The 14,967-nt window shown below is 44.1% G+C and overlaps 1 protein-coding gene across 3 annotated transcripts in view; it reads left to right on the forward strand.

The window, feature by feature from the left end:
• SNX19 (sorting nexin 19) overlaps positions 1-13,010 on the forward strand; it is a 48,876-nt gene extending 35,866 nt beyond the window's left edge. For 2 of the 3 annotated variants that reach the window (XM_008688320.2, XM_008688319.2), the window contains exons 9-11: positions 8,860-9,044; positions 10,274-10,361; positions 11,450-13,010. In XM_008688320.2, coding sequence (XP_008686542.1) covers positions 8,860-9,044; positions 10,274-10,361; positions 11,450-11,588 — 412 coding nt within the window. In that variant the 3' untranslated portion in view covers positions 11,589-13,010. The remainder of the gene's footprint in view (positions 1-8,859; positions 9,045-10,273; positions 10,362-11,449) is intronic. The other variant, XM_040631018.1, reaches the window with a different exon arrangement.
• The last annotated feature ends 1,957 nt before the right edge of the window (positions 13,011-14,967 follow it).

The raw sequence follows: 14,967 nt of genomic DNA on the forward strand, positions 1-14,967 counted from the left end.
ATGTTATCAATTTTAAGAAGCAATTGATTCATTAATATACTTTGGGAGAAACGTTGTAATAATTAAATATAGATAGTTCAGTTTAAAAATGATAAAACAGGAAAAACGCATTCATATTAGAATTGAGAAAATAGGGAAAGTCATCTGTGAGTATTCAACTGCATTGCCCAACTTTGATTAGGCATCATGGTTGGACCAGTAAAGAACAAAAAGAGAAATGAGACATGTCCAGGCCCTAATATTATAAATCCTTGAGTAACTGAAAATGTTGTGCAACTATGGTAACTGTTTCACCTGATTCTTTAAAAAAAAAATCAATTTTTGAAGAAAATTAAAGAGTTTGTGTACAACTAATGAATCATCGAGCCTTACATCGAAAACCGGGGATGTACTGTATGGTGACTAACATAATATAATAAAAAATCATTATTAATAAAAAAAAAAATAAATAAATAAAAAAAAAATAAATAAATAAAAAGGGGCAGAGGGGAGGACACATAACCGAGTAATGCAAAATAGTAGCTATGGAACTAATAAGAAAGATGTCCAGTAAGCTTCAACTCTGAGTTGAAAAGACTAAAAAAAAAAAAAAAAAGAAAAGAAAATACAGGTAAATCTTTTGAAACAGATGTTGTAGTATTCACTGACCACATTGGGAAAGCATTTATTCATTTATTCAACAGAGACTTGGCCTGTTTGTTAAGCTCTTTAATTTCTGGTTTTCTTCTGTCAAGGAAAATGGTTTGACAAGAATTGGACAGACTCGATTAAACTAGAAGACTAAAATAGGAATGCAAATAAGAGAGCACTTGACCTCTTTTAAAGCTCCTGTACTTGACCCAGATGAATTATATTCTATGGAACTAAAAATTTGTATTTATCATTGAAGACCTAAAATCATAAAAAAAAAAATTGGCATATAGGATGTGTTGAGTTGGAGATGGGCAAATATCTTGCCTTTTAAAAAAAATGGATACAGGTCGTTGACCCTGACATTTATCTCTAGAAATTTCTGAAGCAGATTATTAAATAGATGCTTTGTGAACATGCTCAGAGAGGGAAATGCCTAGCCCCTTAAAATCAGTATGTATTCAGTGGGAATGCGCCCTGCCTGTTTAGCATAATTTCTTTCTTTCTTTAACAGGATTATTAAACCATTAAACTAAAGGAATTGATTGGTTATTAAATTGTAGGTGGATTTCAACAAGCTTTTGCCATATTCTCATAATATCCATGTGGACAAAATGAACATACGTGGCCTGGACTACAGTACTTTTTTTTTTTTTTAAAGATTTTATTTATTTAGAGAGAGAGCACGTGTGTGAGTGGGAGGAGGGCAGAGGGAGATAGAGAATTCCAAGTAGACTCTGCGCTCACAGGGTTCGCTCTCACAACCCTGAGATCATGACCTGCGCCGAAATCAAGAGTCCAACGTACAACCGACTGAGCCACCCAAGTTCCCCAAAGGACTATGTATAGTACTTTGAAGTGATCCATGGTTAGTTGGGTTTCTTTAGCCCAGGAGTATCTAACAAATGTATGTCATCCTGGAGGGAAATTTCTAGTGATAGAGCATTTTTCCTGTTCTTATCCTGGTTGATTTTTTCATCAGTAAAGCAAGTAACTCTAACATTAGAGGTATAATTAATACTCTGGATGACAAAAATCAAGACTCAAAAAGTTAGAATAATAGGTCAAAACCAACAAGATGGAGTTAATAGAAAGAAATATTGTAAGTCAGAATTTAGATTTTTTTTTTAAAAATTGCACAAGTACAGAAGGGCAAGACCAGGCTTGACAGAGGAGCGTGTGATTTTTTGTTAAAGTGCATATGTGGAGCTAGGGTCCTAGTTGACTGCAAAACTTGTATGAGTCAGTGCTTTGAAGTGTGTGCCCAAAAAGCCAACAGAGTCTTTGACTATATTAATAGAAGTATAGTGTATGGATCCAGGAAGGCACTAATCCTCCGCATTCTTTCATTCTTTGCTGGTCAGGGCACATCTGGAGGTTGTGTTTGGTTCTGGGTACTCCATTTTAAGAGAGAATAAAAAGCAGCACACACCCAGGGGATGGAACCAGGATGAGGAATGGTTCATTTCTCTCCTTCATTCTTCAGGACTTTATTGAGTGTATTCTGTGTGCTCAACTTTGAGGTTGCCAGAATCGAGGCTGTGTAGCTTATGAAAGAGACTTAGGGGAGAAATAACCATTGAATTAAAAAATGCAAAATGTTTATTCAGGAACTCTGCCCATTTTTAATTGGATTATTTAGGGGTTTTGGTGTTGAGTTGTGTGAGTTCTTTATATATTTTGGATATTAACCTTTTATTGGTTATATCATTTGCAAATACCTTCTCTCATTCAGTAGGTTGCCTTGTCATTTTATCGATGGTTTCCTTCTCTGTGCAAAAGCTTTTTATTTCGGTGTGTTACTAATAATTTAATTTGCTTTCATTTCCCTTGCCTGAGGAGGCATATACAGAAAAATGTTTCTATGGCCAATGCCAAAGAAATGACTGCCTATGTTTTCTTTAAGGGTTTTATCGTTTCAGTTCTCGCATTTAGGTCTTTGGTCCATTTTGAAAGAGATTTTACCTGGTAACTTTAGTACTTCCCATTAACTCCAGAGGGTAGAAGTAGGAACAATGACCAGAAGTTAGAAGGAGGCTGATTTTGGCTGCCAGTATTTAAGGAGCATCTCTAATAAATTGCAGCTATCCTTTTCAGGAATTAAGCAACTTCCCCAGAGTCACATTCCTAATTGGTGGCAGAGCTAAGATAAAAGCCCAGCTTTCTGGATTCATGGACCAGAACCCTTGGCATCTCCATGATGTTACTCAGGAGATTTCGACTTCGGGGGGAGGTGAGAGAGGGATCGCCCTTTTCCTTTCAGTTATGAACTTGTATGTTCCTATAAGCCTTTTGCTATGCAGTGCTCCTTTTTTCCTGTGTCAGTTGGTGAGATTATTGGAATAGATGACCTCTAAGGTTGAACAGATGATTCCTTTAACTTCCTTCCTTGATTCAAAATGCTTCAGTTCTTAATGCATATTAGTTTTGTAGCTGTGACTTGTACATTACTAAGCGAAAACAAAAACTGTGTCTAGATCTGGAAGTGTGGACTCGGATTCTTAAAACATGGTGTTTAGGCGGTATGTAGTCTTCCCTTAAAGCACGTGTTTTAAAGATGTGGATCCATGATTTTAAACATGAAAGGGAAAATCAAAGAAGAAATTGTGTAGACTCTGTGAGCCGTTTCAGATTTCACAATAGTCATTGGGAAAAAGCAACGGGGGTTTCTTGCCCTTGAAGTTCATTTCCTCCCCATTCTTCTCCCCACACAGGGCAGGAAAGGATGGTGACCTAGATACACAGTCAGAGGGCAACAGTGCTGAACTTTCTCAGACACAGCTGACTAACGTGGGCCTGGCCAGTTCTAGGCCCGAGAGGGCTAGAGCTGAGAGCTGACAAGGAGGAACTGTCTGTAAACACAAGAAGGGGCCATGGCAGGAAGGCAGAGGCCTGGGAAATGAATCAGAGGGAAGAAAAGTGTTACTTTTATCAGGTGTGAAATTGGCAAAAACAGCTTGTTTAATGGGAAATGCCCTGGATCCACACCATCGCCCTCAAGATCTCCTTTCTCTCCACCCTTTGCATTGGGGCTTCCAATTTAATGAGCAAATACTCATAGTACTGTGCTAGGACTATGGGTACAGAACACAGTGTTCATGGTTTATGCCATTGTAAACATTTTACAGGGTACTTGGGGGTGGGTGGAGGTGGGGAGTGTTTCCAGGAGGCTAAAAATGTAGCTTGGGCTTTTTCCCCCTTTTCTTGGAACTCCTAATTCCTTATACTATATCAGTGTTTGTCTAACTATTTTTGAACAGTAAGAAACACATTCACATCATGACCCACTGTGACCACACAGTACACGCACACACAGATACACGTCTGATAGATCCGTATAGACATCCGTATGTGAGACAGAAGGGTCCCAACACATGAGATACACGTTCACGTTTTCTAATCTCTTTCTACTTAGATGTTTTTAAATGTCACAAACCACAAAGTCAAGCGCATGGCCACCTCTAATGCTAGTCAGCCCACAGTTTGAGAAATAGTGTGCTACAACCACCAGCATTGAAATGACTGGAAATGGCCCCACCCATGGCATCCAAGACCCGAAGTGTAAGGCAGTGATTCCCAACTGGGGATGATTTTGTCTCTCGGGGGACACACAGCAATGTCTGGAAGCGTTTTTGATTGTCACACAAGAGGTACCTGGGAGGGCAGGAATGCTGCTAAACATTTTACAGTGGGCAGGACAGCCCCCCACAACAAGGAATCAGCAGTCCAAAACGTCAGTAGTGCCAGGGTTGGAAAGCCCTACTCTGAAGGTAATAAAATGAGTTGGCACTTTTAATCTACTGTCAGTCTGTTTAGAATGATAGAAGCTTTAAGCTGATCTTCTTTTACTCTTTCTTTTTCTTTAAACAGTATTTGGGACATTAAAGTGAGGTGGAAGGGTAATTGCCCTTGGGTCGCCTACAGAGGTACAGAGGTAGCTGGGTGGATAAAAAGGGTACAAGGAATAAGTCTGTTGTTTTCTTTCATTTGGACCGCACCAGGCATTTTTGTTAGAAGATTGTTACTGCTGTTAGGAATATTTTCTGTGTTATGACTTCACTATCCTTCCCTTGAGACCAACTTATTCCGGGCCCCTCCTCACTCAGCTGCAGCAGCTCTTAGCAAAGAAGTGAAGGGACAGTGGCTAATTAGATTAGACATGGTCTCTATAAACCTTTCTCCCCTTACTTGTGAGATCTGATTCTGTTGTTTTGATGGGAAATGACCTTCTGCTAACCTTGAGGTACCATCTTAAGCCCTAGTATTAAACTGTCTCCTTTTTAGCCACTGCTTCATTCCTCTATCTGTAGCTATTTCAGACCAGGTTCTTGTGAACACAGACTAGACATGCACTCCCAGTGTAATGGAAAGCCCTAATCTGCACATCCTCCCTCCTTCCGTGTCTGGCATCAGAGAAGCTCTTGAATATCTCAGTGTCAATCTGTTGTTGCTTTTTTCTCATTTTATTGGCTATTTCTGGGCCCACTAGTAAGGCTGCCATGTGCTCTGAATCATTCAGAGATGGCCTGACAGAACAGACCTGGTTTGGCTTTTTTTTTTTTTTTTTCCTCTTTTAATGGGGAAAAAGGGTAGGATGGCAGAAGGAGATAGCTCTAAATCAAATATCAGAACTGGAATAGTAGTAGAAAATAAAACCAGTGCTATTTGTGGCTATTCTCTACCATATTTATTTTAGCGTATTTGCCTCATGAGTCTTGAATTACATAAACAATAACATTTGTATTTAGTAAATGCATTCTTATAAATAATTTACAATAAATAAACCAAGGGATACATGTGTGTATCCACCTTGAAACTTTAGATTTCTGTGAGCATATAATAGTAAGCAGTACCAGCAGATTCCAGAAACTGATACTGGAAAAGCTCTTGTGGTACGTCGGACTTCAGACACATGCATTCCATTCCTTCTGCTTCAAGAGAGCTATAGGGATACAGATTTCTTTTTAACTTTCCCACTTGTAGGTTAAGAATAGAAAGACAACATGTGGAGTAGAGAGATGAAGGGAACTAATCAGAAGCTAAGGCGTCAGTCTCTTTTTTAGTGTTCCAGTGTTAATCTCGTCGCCTTCTCTACTCTAACCCAGTTTCAGAGTGAACTGAGCAGGATGAAGGGAATTAGTAAGACTAGATAAAGCACTGCGGCGGGATATGTGGAGCTCCACTCTGGAGAAGGATGATAGAATAAGAGGAAAGGAAAATGGGGATGGAAGGGGGAGAAGAGCGCATTGGGTGAAGAAATCCCTGCCCTCTTCATTGTCATAGTTGTTGGCTCTATGCTAGGTGTTAGGCAAGGCGAATAATACGGGATCCCCGAATCTGGCCATTTACAACGTAAGAAAGGCATTTTGTGGAATAACAAAACATGCCTTGGAAATCGTGCCAAAGCTCACAGATTTTTTTCTGTTTTGTCTGAGGGGCAGGGCCATTTGGTGGTTGGAAGTAGTTAGCACTGGTCATTTTCTTGGTGTGGGCTGGATCATCTTTCCCTTCCACTTTGGGATGCTTATCCTTCGTGATGAGATTGCAAACCTCAGAAGTTCTGTGAGCGAGAAAGGTTTGCATCCCTGCCTCTTTTCTACAGGCCGCCTGGGGCTAGGAAATGAAGCCTGGCTAACCCCCGGTGTCCAGGAGAGAGCCTCTGTGTTCTTGGAGGAGGAGGGGCGGGAGGAACCTGGGCAAGAGGAGAATCCTGAAAAGGGTGAATGTTTGAATCTGCGTGGTACCAGCGTGTGTGCTTGGCGTCTTTCACCTTCAGGGTATGGAGAAGAGTAAGGGTAACAAACCACCAGCACCTCGTGGGTAGAAGCCACTTTCCACATGATGTGCCTCTTTTTAGACGTGCAGTTGATTTCTTTTCCGCCAGTTCACACAAGTCTTTTATTTTCTTCTGTTGCTCATATTCCTGGGGCTGCCTCTTCTAGGACCTTCTATCCTGATCAGTTCTGTGCCTCAGGGTTTATAGTGCTTGACAGTTTCTTTATCAGCAGCTGACATCTACTTGGAAGTCCTCTCTGTCAGTTCTGCTTAAGGCCCACAACTTGACTTGACTCAGTAACTCATCCTCATCATCAAAAGGCTTATTTTTACTTTTCCCTACTTCGGTTCTTCTTCCCAGCATTCTCACACAGAGTTCAGTAAGCTGCCGTCCTGTAGATTTATATACGTTCATACATGCATATTTTGCCACATGCTCAAATTTGTTTTGCACCCAGCTGCTGTGTTTGAGTCACCGAGTCACGATGGAAGAGAAGAGGACATCCTTGCCCTGATGCAGCACAGGGGCCTGTTCCTACAGGGTGAATTAACAGTAGTTCGAAACAGTCAGTCTCCTCTATTGTAAGACATGCCCAGAAGGTGACCGAGGTACCCAGATTTACTGGTGAATATTCTGCTCTGAGAAGGGTTGAGTGGTCGCCGAGGTACCTCTGAGGAGTAGGGTCACAGGCATCAGTGACCCCAGAGGACAAGAGTCAGGGCACACGGGCTTATGTGCAAATGTGAATGAGAAACTGAGCTCAAACTAATTCCAGCTGAAGCCCTCTGGTGTAATATTCTCCTGGCTTTTTGGAGGACTTCAAGATTTGGTTTTCAGGTGTCCACCCCCTCCCTCCAGTCACTCAGATGAGACCCTAGTACACATCATTCACCTCAGCAGAAGTCACACAAGCATTTGTGGCTCGAGGTGAAGAACGAGAGTTGAGTCACTTGATCCCCTGCAGAGAATCTGATCGGGGCATCGTATCCACCTCCCTTTGCGGCCCGTCTTCTATAAACAGGAACAGAAATTCTTGCTACTGGATCCCTTTCATCAGGCGTCTTAGGCTCGCTGAATGAAAAGCCCTATAAAAAGGAGATGCAGCCCTAATAATAAAAAATACGATCGCGATGGCTATTTCAGGCAAGAGCAGCTTTGTGCCGCTCTTGATCTCCACCGGTGTCTGCCATTCCTGCCCTGCCATTACCTTTCAGACTTCCTATTCTTAGAATCCTTTGTGAGCCCTCAGCTTGGGGGAGTGCAGCCCCCGAGGCTGGAATGCCTAGCTTGAGTGGAATGCAGACTGTCTGGCAGAGTGGAGGTTAAATAAAGTTTGCCTTGGCAGCCCCCTCTGCTCTTGGATGGGTGACAAGTTACTCGGGTATAGGAGCAATGGCATGAGCCGCCATGTGGTGCAGTACCAGAGTAGGAGTGGTTGATGGTCCGTCCGTTACGGTCAGAGCCCTGCCCCATCTCAGCCCTGCTACGTACTAAGGAGGCCTTGGCAGCCTTGAACCTCAGCTAGTAATCATATCGCTCTGAAAACGTGCAGGAACAAATGAAGAATGAGAGTGAACTGCCTTGCAGGAACTGGGGATTTGGTACGATTGCCCCCTCAGAGTTCTTGCCTCATTTTTTGAATGTGAGATAAAGGAGGAAGTTTTCATTGTAATAAGAACAATTGCTAGTCAGTCAACAAACATTTCTTGAGCACCAAGGCACTGTGGGAAACTTTTTAAAATACAAGACCTAGAATTCTTGTGATGCTTATAATGTAGTTGGAAAAGTAGAGCTGTAGACACATGAGGAAATAATTTATATTCCAAGGTAAAATATGAGTTCCAAACTTGGGCTGTAGAACTAAGTGCCAGAGGAGGTCTGAGGGGAGAAAGAGGAACACTTCTGGCTGGAATGATCAAGAAGAATCTTGTGGAGGAGGTGGGGTTCAATAGGTCTTGCGAGAATGGCAGACTTCTACTGGAAAGAAGAGGGCCTTGTCAGTGAGAGGACTTTCATGAACAAAGGACAGATGAAGGGCACTCTCCGAACAGCTCATGGGGACGTGAAGAGCAGCTGGGTATAGACAGGGTGGCAAAGCAGAGGGATTTGTGTAAAATCACCAAACCCTCAACTGTGAAGGCTGTGTATACACATTGCTGAGAGGCCAGTGCTTCCCACCAGAGGAGAGTTGGCAAGCTCCAGGCCCGCCCAGAGACAGGCTCCGTTCTGTGAAACCCCTAATACAACATGGAGCTCCTATCAGACACTCAGTAAATAACAATAGTATTATTATTACCTATCTTTAAACTCTGTGGTCCCAGGTTGTGGAATTGGCTTGATGTCACTTGTGAGAGTTGGCACCTCCTTCGCCTTGCCCTGTTCTGGTGGCTCTCCTGCCTTGCCACAGTCTTTCCTTCAGATTCATCTGACCTTTCTCCTGTCTTCCACCACAGGTGGCTAGAGGTGCAGGTGGCTAACCTAACATGTCCACAGCGCTGGCTGCAGTACCTCCGACTCCTTCAGGAATCCATCTGGCCTGGTGGGGTTTTACCAAAGTGTCCACGACCTGTGAGGACCCAGGAGCAGAAAGTGGCTGCTGAAAGACAGGCCTTGCAGAGCCTGATGGGAATCCTGCCAGGTAACTGGACGATGAGATTGGTTATACTGATAATTATTCCTTTCCCATCCTGCTTTGCCACCATTACCCCACACCCCTCAAAAATCCGTCAGCCCACCATTTCTCAGGCTAATGGGTAAGTGATCAGAGCTGTGATTCTTTCACCCCTCATTCAAGTGATGCTGAGGGAATGGAAAGGATCCCTATGACCACACCACAAATAGTAGGCGAGAATCCTGTAGACACTGGGGGTAATAACAGCTCTGCCTACACCACAGAGGCAGGTCTCAGAACTGTTCCCACCAGATGAAGACTTCAGGTTCTCTGCCAACTCATGGTATTTGGACCAGGGAAGAAAATGATTATGTCCCACAGAAGCTCGGCCTAGATAAATTGGGGTCATTGAATAAGGGGTATGGTCCTTAGTAGTAGATAAAAACAAACTCTGAAGAGGATTTTTTTTTCTTTACTTTCTATAGGTTTTTAGAAGGTGGGGAAGGCGGTTTGTTACCTATAGCTCTGCTGTGGTAATGAGGGTAGAGTAGTGAACTGTTAGTTCTTAGGACAATGTTATATACTCTTCATTTTTTCTGTTATATTTATTTTTTATTTAAATTCAACTAATTAACATAGAGGGTATTGTTAGTTTCAGAGGTAGAGTTCAGTGATTCATCAGTTGCAAATAACACCCAGTGCTCATTACATTCCATGCCCTACTTAATGCCCATCAGCCAGTTACCCCACCCCTCACCCCCCTCCCCTCCAGCAACCCTCAGTTTATTTCCTGTGATTAAGTGTCTCTTATGGTTTGTCTCCCTCTCTAATTTTGTCTTGTTTTGCTTTTCCATCCCTTCCCCCATGCTCCTCTGTTTTGTTTCTTAAATTCCACCTATGAGTGAGATCGTATGATAATTGTATTTTTTCTGATTGACTTATTTCACTCAGCATAATACCCTCTAGTTCCATCCATGTCATTATATACTCTTATCAACCTCTGTTCTCTCCCCTAAACTGTTACATCAGAAGTACCTTCGCTTCAGTGGCCGGTTACGGAAGTATTTCTTCAGGTCTCTTCTTATTTAAACATTTAAGAAACACTTTTCTTAGCTTTTCCCTGTTTCAGTTTGGCTACGTGGTTCAGAAGTTTGCCAGAAATACCCAATTTGGATAAAAATAGCAGATATGAGATAATCTTAGACTCTAAGGCTTCAGCGGTAACACTGAAACCACATCTGTTTTTTCTTCCTCAGATATTGTGGTGGAAATCCTTGGGGTGAACAGATGCCGGCTGAGCTGGAGTCTCGTCTTGGAGTCACTGCAGCAACCGCTCATCAACAGGTAAGCTGGGAGGCGTGTACGCGGCGTCTCCACAGCTGAGGCCATCTCTGCGCTTGGAGGTACCCACGCTTTCCAAGGAAGCAGCCCGCATTGACGAATGGAACTGCAGTCTTTCTCTGCCCTGGGCCCTGACAGCAGAATGCGATATCCAGGTCCACACACACTAAGGAAAACCCCCACTGCCAGCCTGGGAGCAGGTTGTCATGCGACAGTGAGCCAGTGTCGGGCCCGCCACTGTTTGCATTTGGAAGAACTCGATGCTGGCCCCCAAGTGAGCTGCTGAAAATGCCCTGTCACCCAGGCTTATTCGGTGTGCTTAACAGTTCCTTCAACATCTGTCAGCCCCTGTGAACACTGTAAGAATACCCTCTAGCCTGTATACCCCAGGCTGGATAATGATTTTCAGCTCCATGTCCAAGGCCTCACAGCAAAGCTGATTTAGTGTCAGAATCAGGAATTGTCTTTGCTTAATAGGAAGGAGACAAGATGATGAGGTTGGGCTCTGATAAAAGGATCAAAAATACTGAGTGAACACTGCTAGAATAATGCAGAAGAGACAGGTATTTCCCTGGCTGGTACCTTGGGACACAGTGCTTCTGAAAAGTATTCAGTCATTTCTCAAACCCTGTGCCAAAGCAGACTGTGTCTATTAACTGTCACTGCCCCAGGGTGCTGGCTTTTGCTTCATTGCCTGTAAGGTCACCTGTAGATCTGTAATGATTAATTACGAGAAACAGCCCTAGTCAGAAGCTCTGAAAATTCTTAGTAAGTCGATACCGCAGGGCTTTTTCCCTCCTCCCAGTTCTTCGGGGCAGTGCTGACGTGCTAAGGTAGCTATATAAATGAATGTGGAATTTTCTAAAATCTAATCTCGAGTTCTGTTTCCACCTTTATTGGGGTCATACCTTTATTAATACACCAAACTTTGATTTCATGGCACAGGTTTCATCAGGCTATTGAAATTTAGAGTTCACCAAGGATATCAGTAATGGGCAAGGCGGGAAGGGAAAATAAACGTCATAAACAGGATCTGGTGTCTGTGGACTGAGCCAGACCCTCCTCTAAGTTGTTTTGTCCGTTTGTTTCAGGCACTTGATTTACTGCCTTTGGGACATCATCCTGGAATTCTTGGATCTCAGTGCCTCTGTTGAGGAGTCGACCGTAACCACCTCTGCCTCAGATACCCCAGGCAACCTCAAGAGGATGGGTGTCTCCCCTCAGCCATAGGTTATTCAGCCATTCTTTGAAGGCTGGGAAAGGAGAATTGCTCTGCCACCCCGCGACCAGTCAGGAACCTGTGCCCTCTGCAACTGGACTGTAGCTTCGAAGGCCTGGGGTCCCAGGGGCACAGTTGTCCCCCAGCTCTACGCCACAGAGCAGGTGACGTTGCAGATGATGGGGGAGATAGGGACCAATCGTGTGCGTATCCATTTCCATACATTTTTTGTGGTGTTTGGATTGTTGCTGGTGGGTAGATCCTGGAAAGGGAATCTGTGAGGTAGAAGAATGAGCCCCTTTTGCCTCTCCTTCGCCGTCCTCCCTAAGATTGTTCGCCAGGAGCCTGGCGCTGTGCATACACGTTCCTGATCCACCAACACGCAAGCTGCAGCTAGACCAAGAGAAAACCGACAGCCGGAGTTCTTGGCGGAGCAGACAATTTTCTAGAGCTCTCTGTTCCCACGAGGAAACTGCAGATTCATTCAGGACCACTCTTGAAAGCCAGACCCCCCCAAGTTCTATCTAGTTTCCCAACAATTCCGGAAGAGGGAGGGAAAACATTTCTCAAGGGACTTTTTGCTGATTGACTGTTTTCCAACATCTCAGCAACATCTATGGACGATGTCCCTGAAGGCTGCTTTCCTGGGTGGCTACACTTTTTCTGCTCAGAAGACTTCAGAGCAGGCTGCCAAAGCTTCTTGGTAGATGCACCCCACTCTCCACACCCTTTCCTGAAAGAGAGTTGCAGCACAGATTTTATTTAGTAGCTTTCCTCCTAACCCCGCTCCAAGAGCAGTTGAGTTTTGGTCTTTGTGACCTTCTGTCTGTCTGCCTTTAGCAGAATCGCATGGCAGATGGCTTATTCAGCCCACTGCTCCCAGTGGGAAGGGAGACGCTTGCTCCGTGGCTGGGAATGCCCAAAGAGTAGGAAACCCAGGGGGCTGTGGGGCTTCTCTCTTCCCAGGTCTCTGACAGGGGACTTTTAAACTGAACCGATAATATTAGCAAACCTGCAGGGAATTGATTACCCACAAAAAGCTTTTTACTTCCTGTTCTTTTTAAGGATCTAATTAGTCTTTGAGAACACTTGAAGATGAAGGCAAAGGTGCTGTATCAGGTTGTAGTGTCTTAGAAGGATAGAGCCATTGGGAGAAATTGTTGGTAGGAAGGGAGGCAGACAACGTGACATTAAATGCATGTGAGTAGCTGACAGAAAAGGCTTACGGAGGTCACGGGAGACCTTTGCCCCCCTCATCCCATTAGCTTTGCACCTGCCTGTTAGTACCCTGCTGTCACTGAATTATGGATCCTCCCATTTGGAGGGGGATCTTGGGGTTAGACTGATGAGAATGGGATGGGTCTAGAGCGGGCACCAGGTTCTCCCAGACTCTGAAGCAGATGATGTACACACAATTAAAGTGGTTTATGGGAGAAAGTTGTGCAGTCTTACACTTTGTTTTACCCCTCTGGAGACTTTTACCCATAAAATGTGTTCTGCTATGATTGGAAGGCTTTAGGTAGGCTATTATTGCCTAAGGACAAGAAGATGAATGAGATCATGTCTCATGGCACCTTCTAGCCTTAAAATATGATTGTTACAGTGACTTTATGGCTCCGGAGCTGCTCCCACCCCGACATTCACAGGCAGAAGGAGCTGAGCATTTCTAGCTTTAGTGAGGATTTGCAGGAGTGTGGGTCTGCGGGGAGTCCAGCCTTACTTGCTGAAGCCGATCCTTCACCCTTTGCCGCTCGGGCCAGGATGCTCTTTGGGGTAGATGCAGTAGCCAGCTCATTCCCACTACCCTTCGCTCTTCATACTTTACCCTCAGATGTACTTAACCACCCACCTTGCTTTGAATCTCTGCTATTAGCTCTGTCTCAGATGTCACACAGAGCCAGTATGTAAGCTGACGGCACCATAAAATCCCTGTGGCTGTAAACTCGAAGCAATTTTTTGACACTTGCAACCCAAAGAAAACTTCCTTATATTTCGTGTTACATAAGAGATGCCACCTGTCTTGTCTGTGCCCCAGAACATAAGCTGTCCTCAGGCCCTCCTGCCTAGAAGGGAAACCATGCATATTGCCGAGGAAATAATCAAAACCCACCTGTCAAGTTTGGGAAGCAGGCACAGACAACAAGGGAGATCAGCACTGGGGAGAGAGCCACAGGTAACCAGAAAAGATGCTCCCAGCTGAGAGAGTGATAAAAGGCAATGAAGAATTGGGCCTGCACTAACCCAGACGTTCGTGATTTTTCTTTGGCCCTTTACCCAGCACATTCATTTCCAGTTGCTACTCTTTTCTTTGCTCGTAGCACCCAACAACAGTTGTTAGGTCCTGGGTGGAGTAAAAATATATGTATATGGCTATATGAGTCAGGATGCTTTGGACTGAAGGAAAACTCGGAGGAAATTTTATCTTCTTCCATAAAATGAGTGTCTGAATAGGTAAGCCCCAGGGGCTGACGGAGTCAGTAACTCTGACCTCATAAAGGGCCCAGATTCTTCCCATCTCTGTCCTCTGCCGCTGTAGACATGCTTGTCCTGTTCTCAGACCGCCTGCCTTCAGGGTGCCGCAGTTGGAGCCTCACATTCATACACAACGGTGTGAAAGAACAGTCCTCTCTTCCATGTTTCTTTGAAAGAATGAGGACACCTTTTTCCAGAAGCCCTTCAGGAATGCTCTTCTCATTGGCCAGAACTGTCCACTCTTGAGTCAATCCACAGCCATTGAAAATGGCATTACCTAGTTGGCTTGCAATAGTATTTACGCCCCCCTCCCCAGAGAGGAGGTCACTCTCCAGGAAAGTTAGATACCTAAAAATATCATTAGATGTTAGCAAGGAAGAAGCAGAGAATGGGTGTTAGTAGACAGTGTCTATTATATCATCCCTACAACGTCAACAGATCCCCCATGGTACTCCAGAAATATCTGGAACCAGCTAAGAACATTTGCTGAAGGCGCCGCATGAAGCACTTCACGTGGAGTAACTCATTTAACCCCCACACAACCCTGTGAGGTAGGTTCTGTCATCTATCCCCATTTCATAGATGAGGACCACAAGGCACAGAGAGATGGTGGGTTGCTCACAGTCACTTGCAAAGAAATGGCAGAGCCTAGATACAGATCTTGCTGGTCTACCCTCAGGCCTACATGCGTAATAACCATTACACTAGTCTGTGTTTCTTCTTACAAAGCCAAATAAGACCAGGTTCTCTTTTTTTAAGGAACTCATGATCTAGTGCAGAAGTTCGCAGACTTTTATGGAAAAGGGGCAGAGAATAAGTATTCCAGGTTTCGTGGCCATATGGTGGTCTCTGTTGCAACTACTCAGCTCTTCCCTTGTAGCATGAATGCAGTCATAGACAATACAGACAGCAATGACC

Source organism: Ursus maritimus, unplaced genomic scaffold (assembly GCF_017311325.1).
Source record: "Ursus maritimus isolate PB19 unplaced genomic scaffold, ASM1731132v1 scaffold_16, whole genome shotgun sequence".
NCBI lineage: Eukaryota > Metazoa > Chordata > Mammalia > Carnivora > Ursidae > Ursus > Ursus maritimus.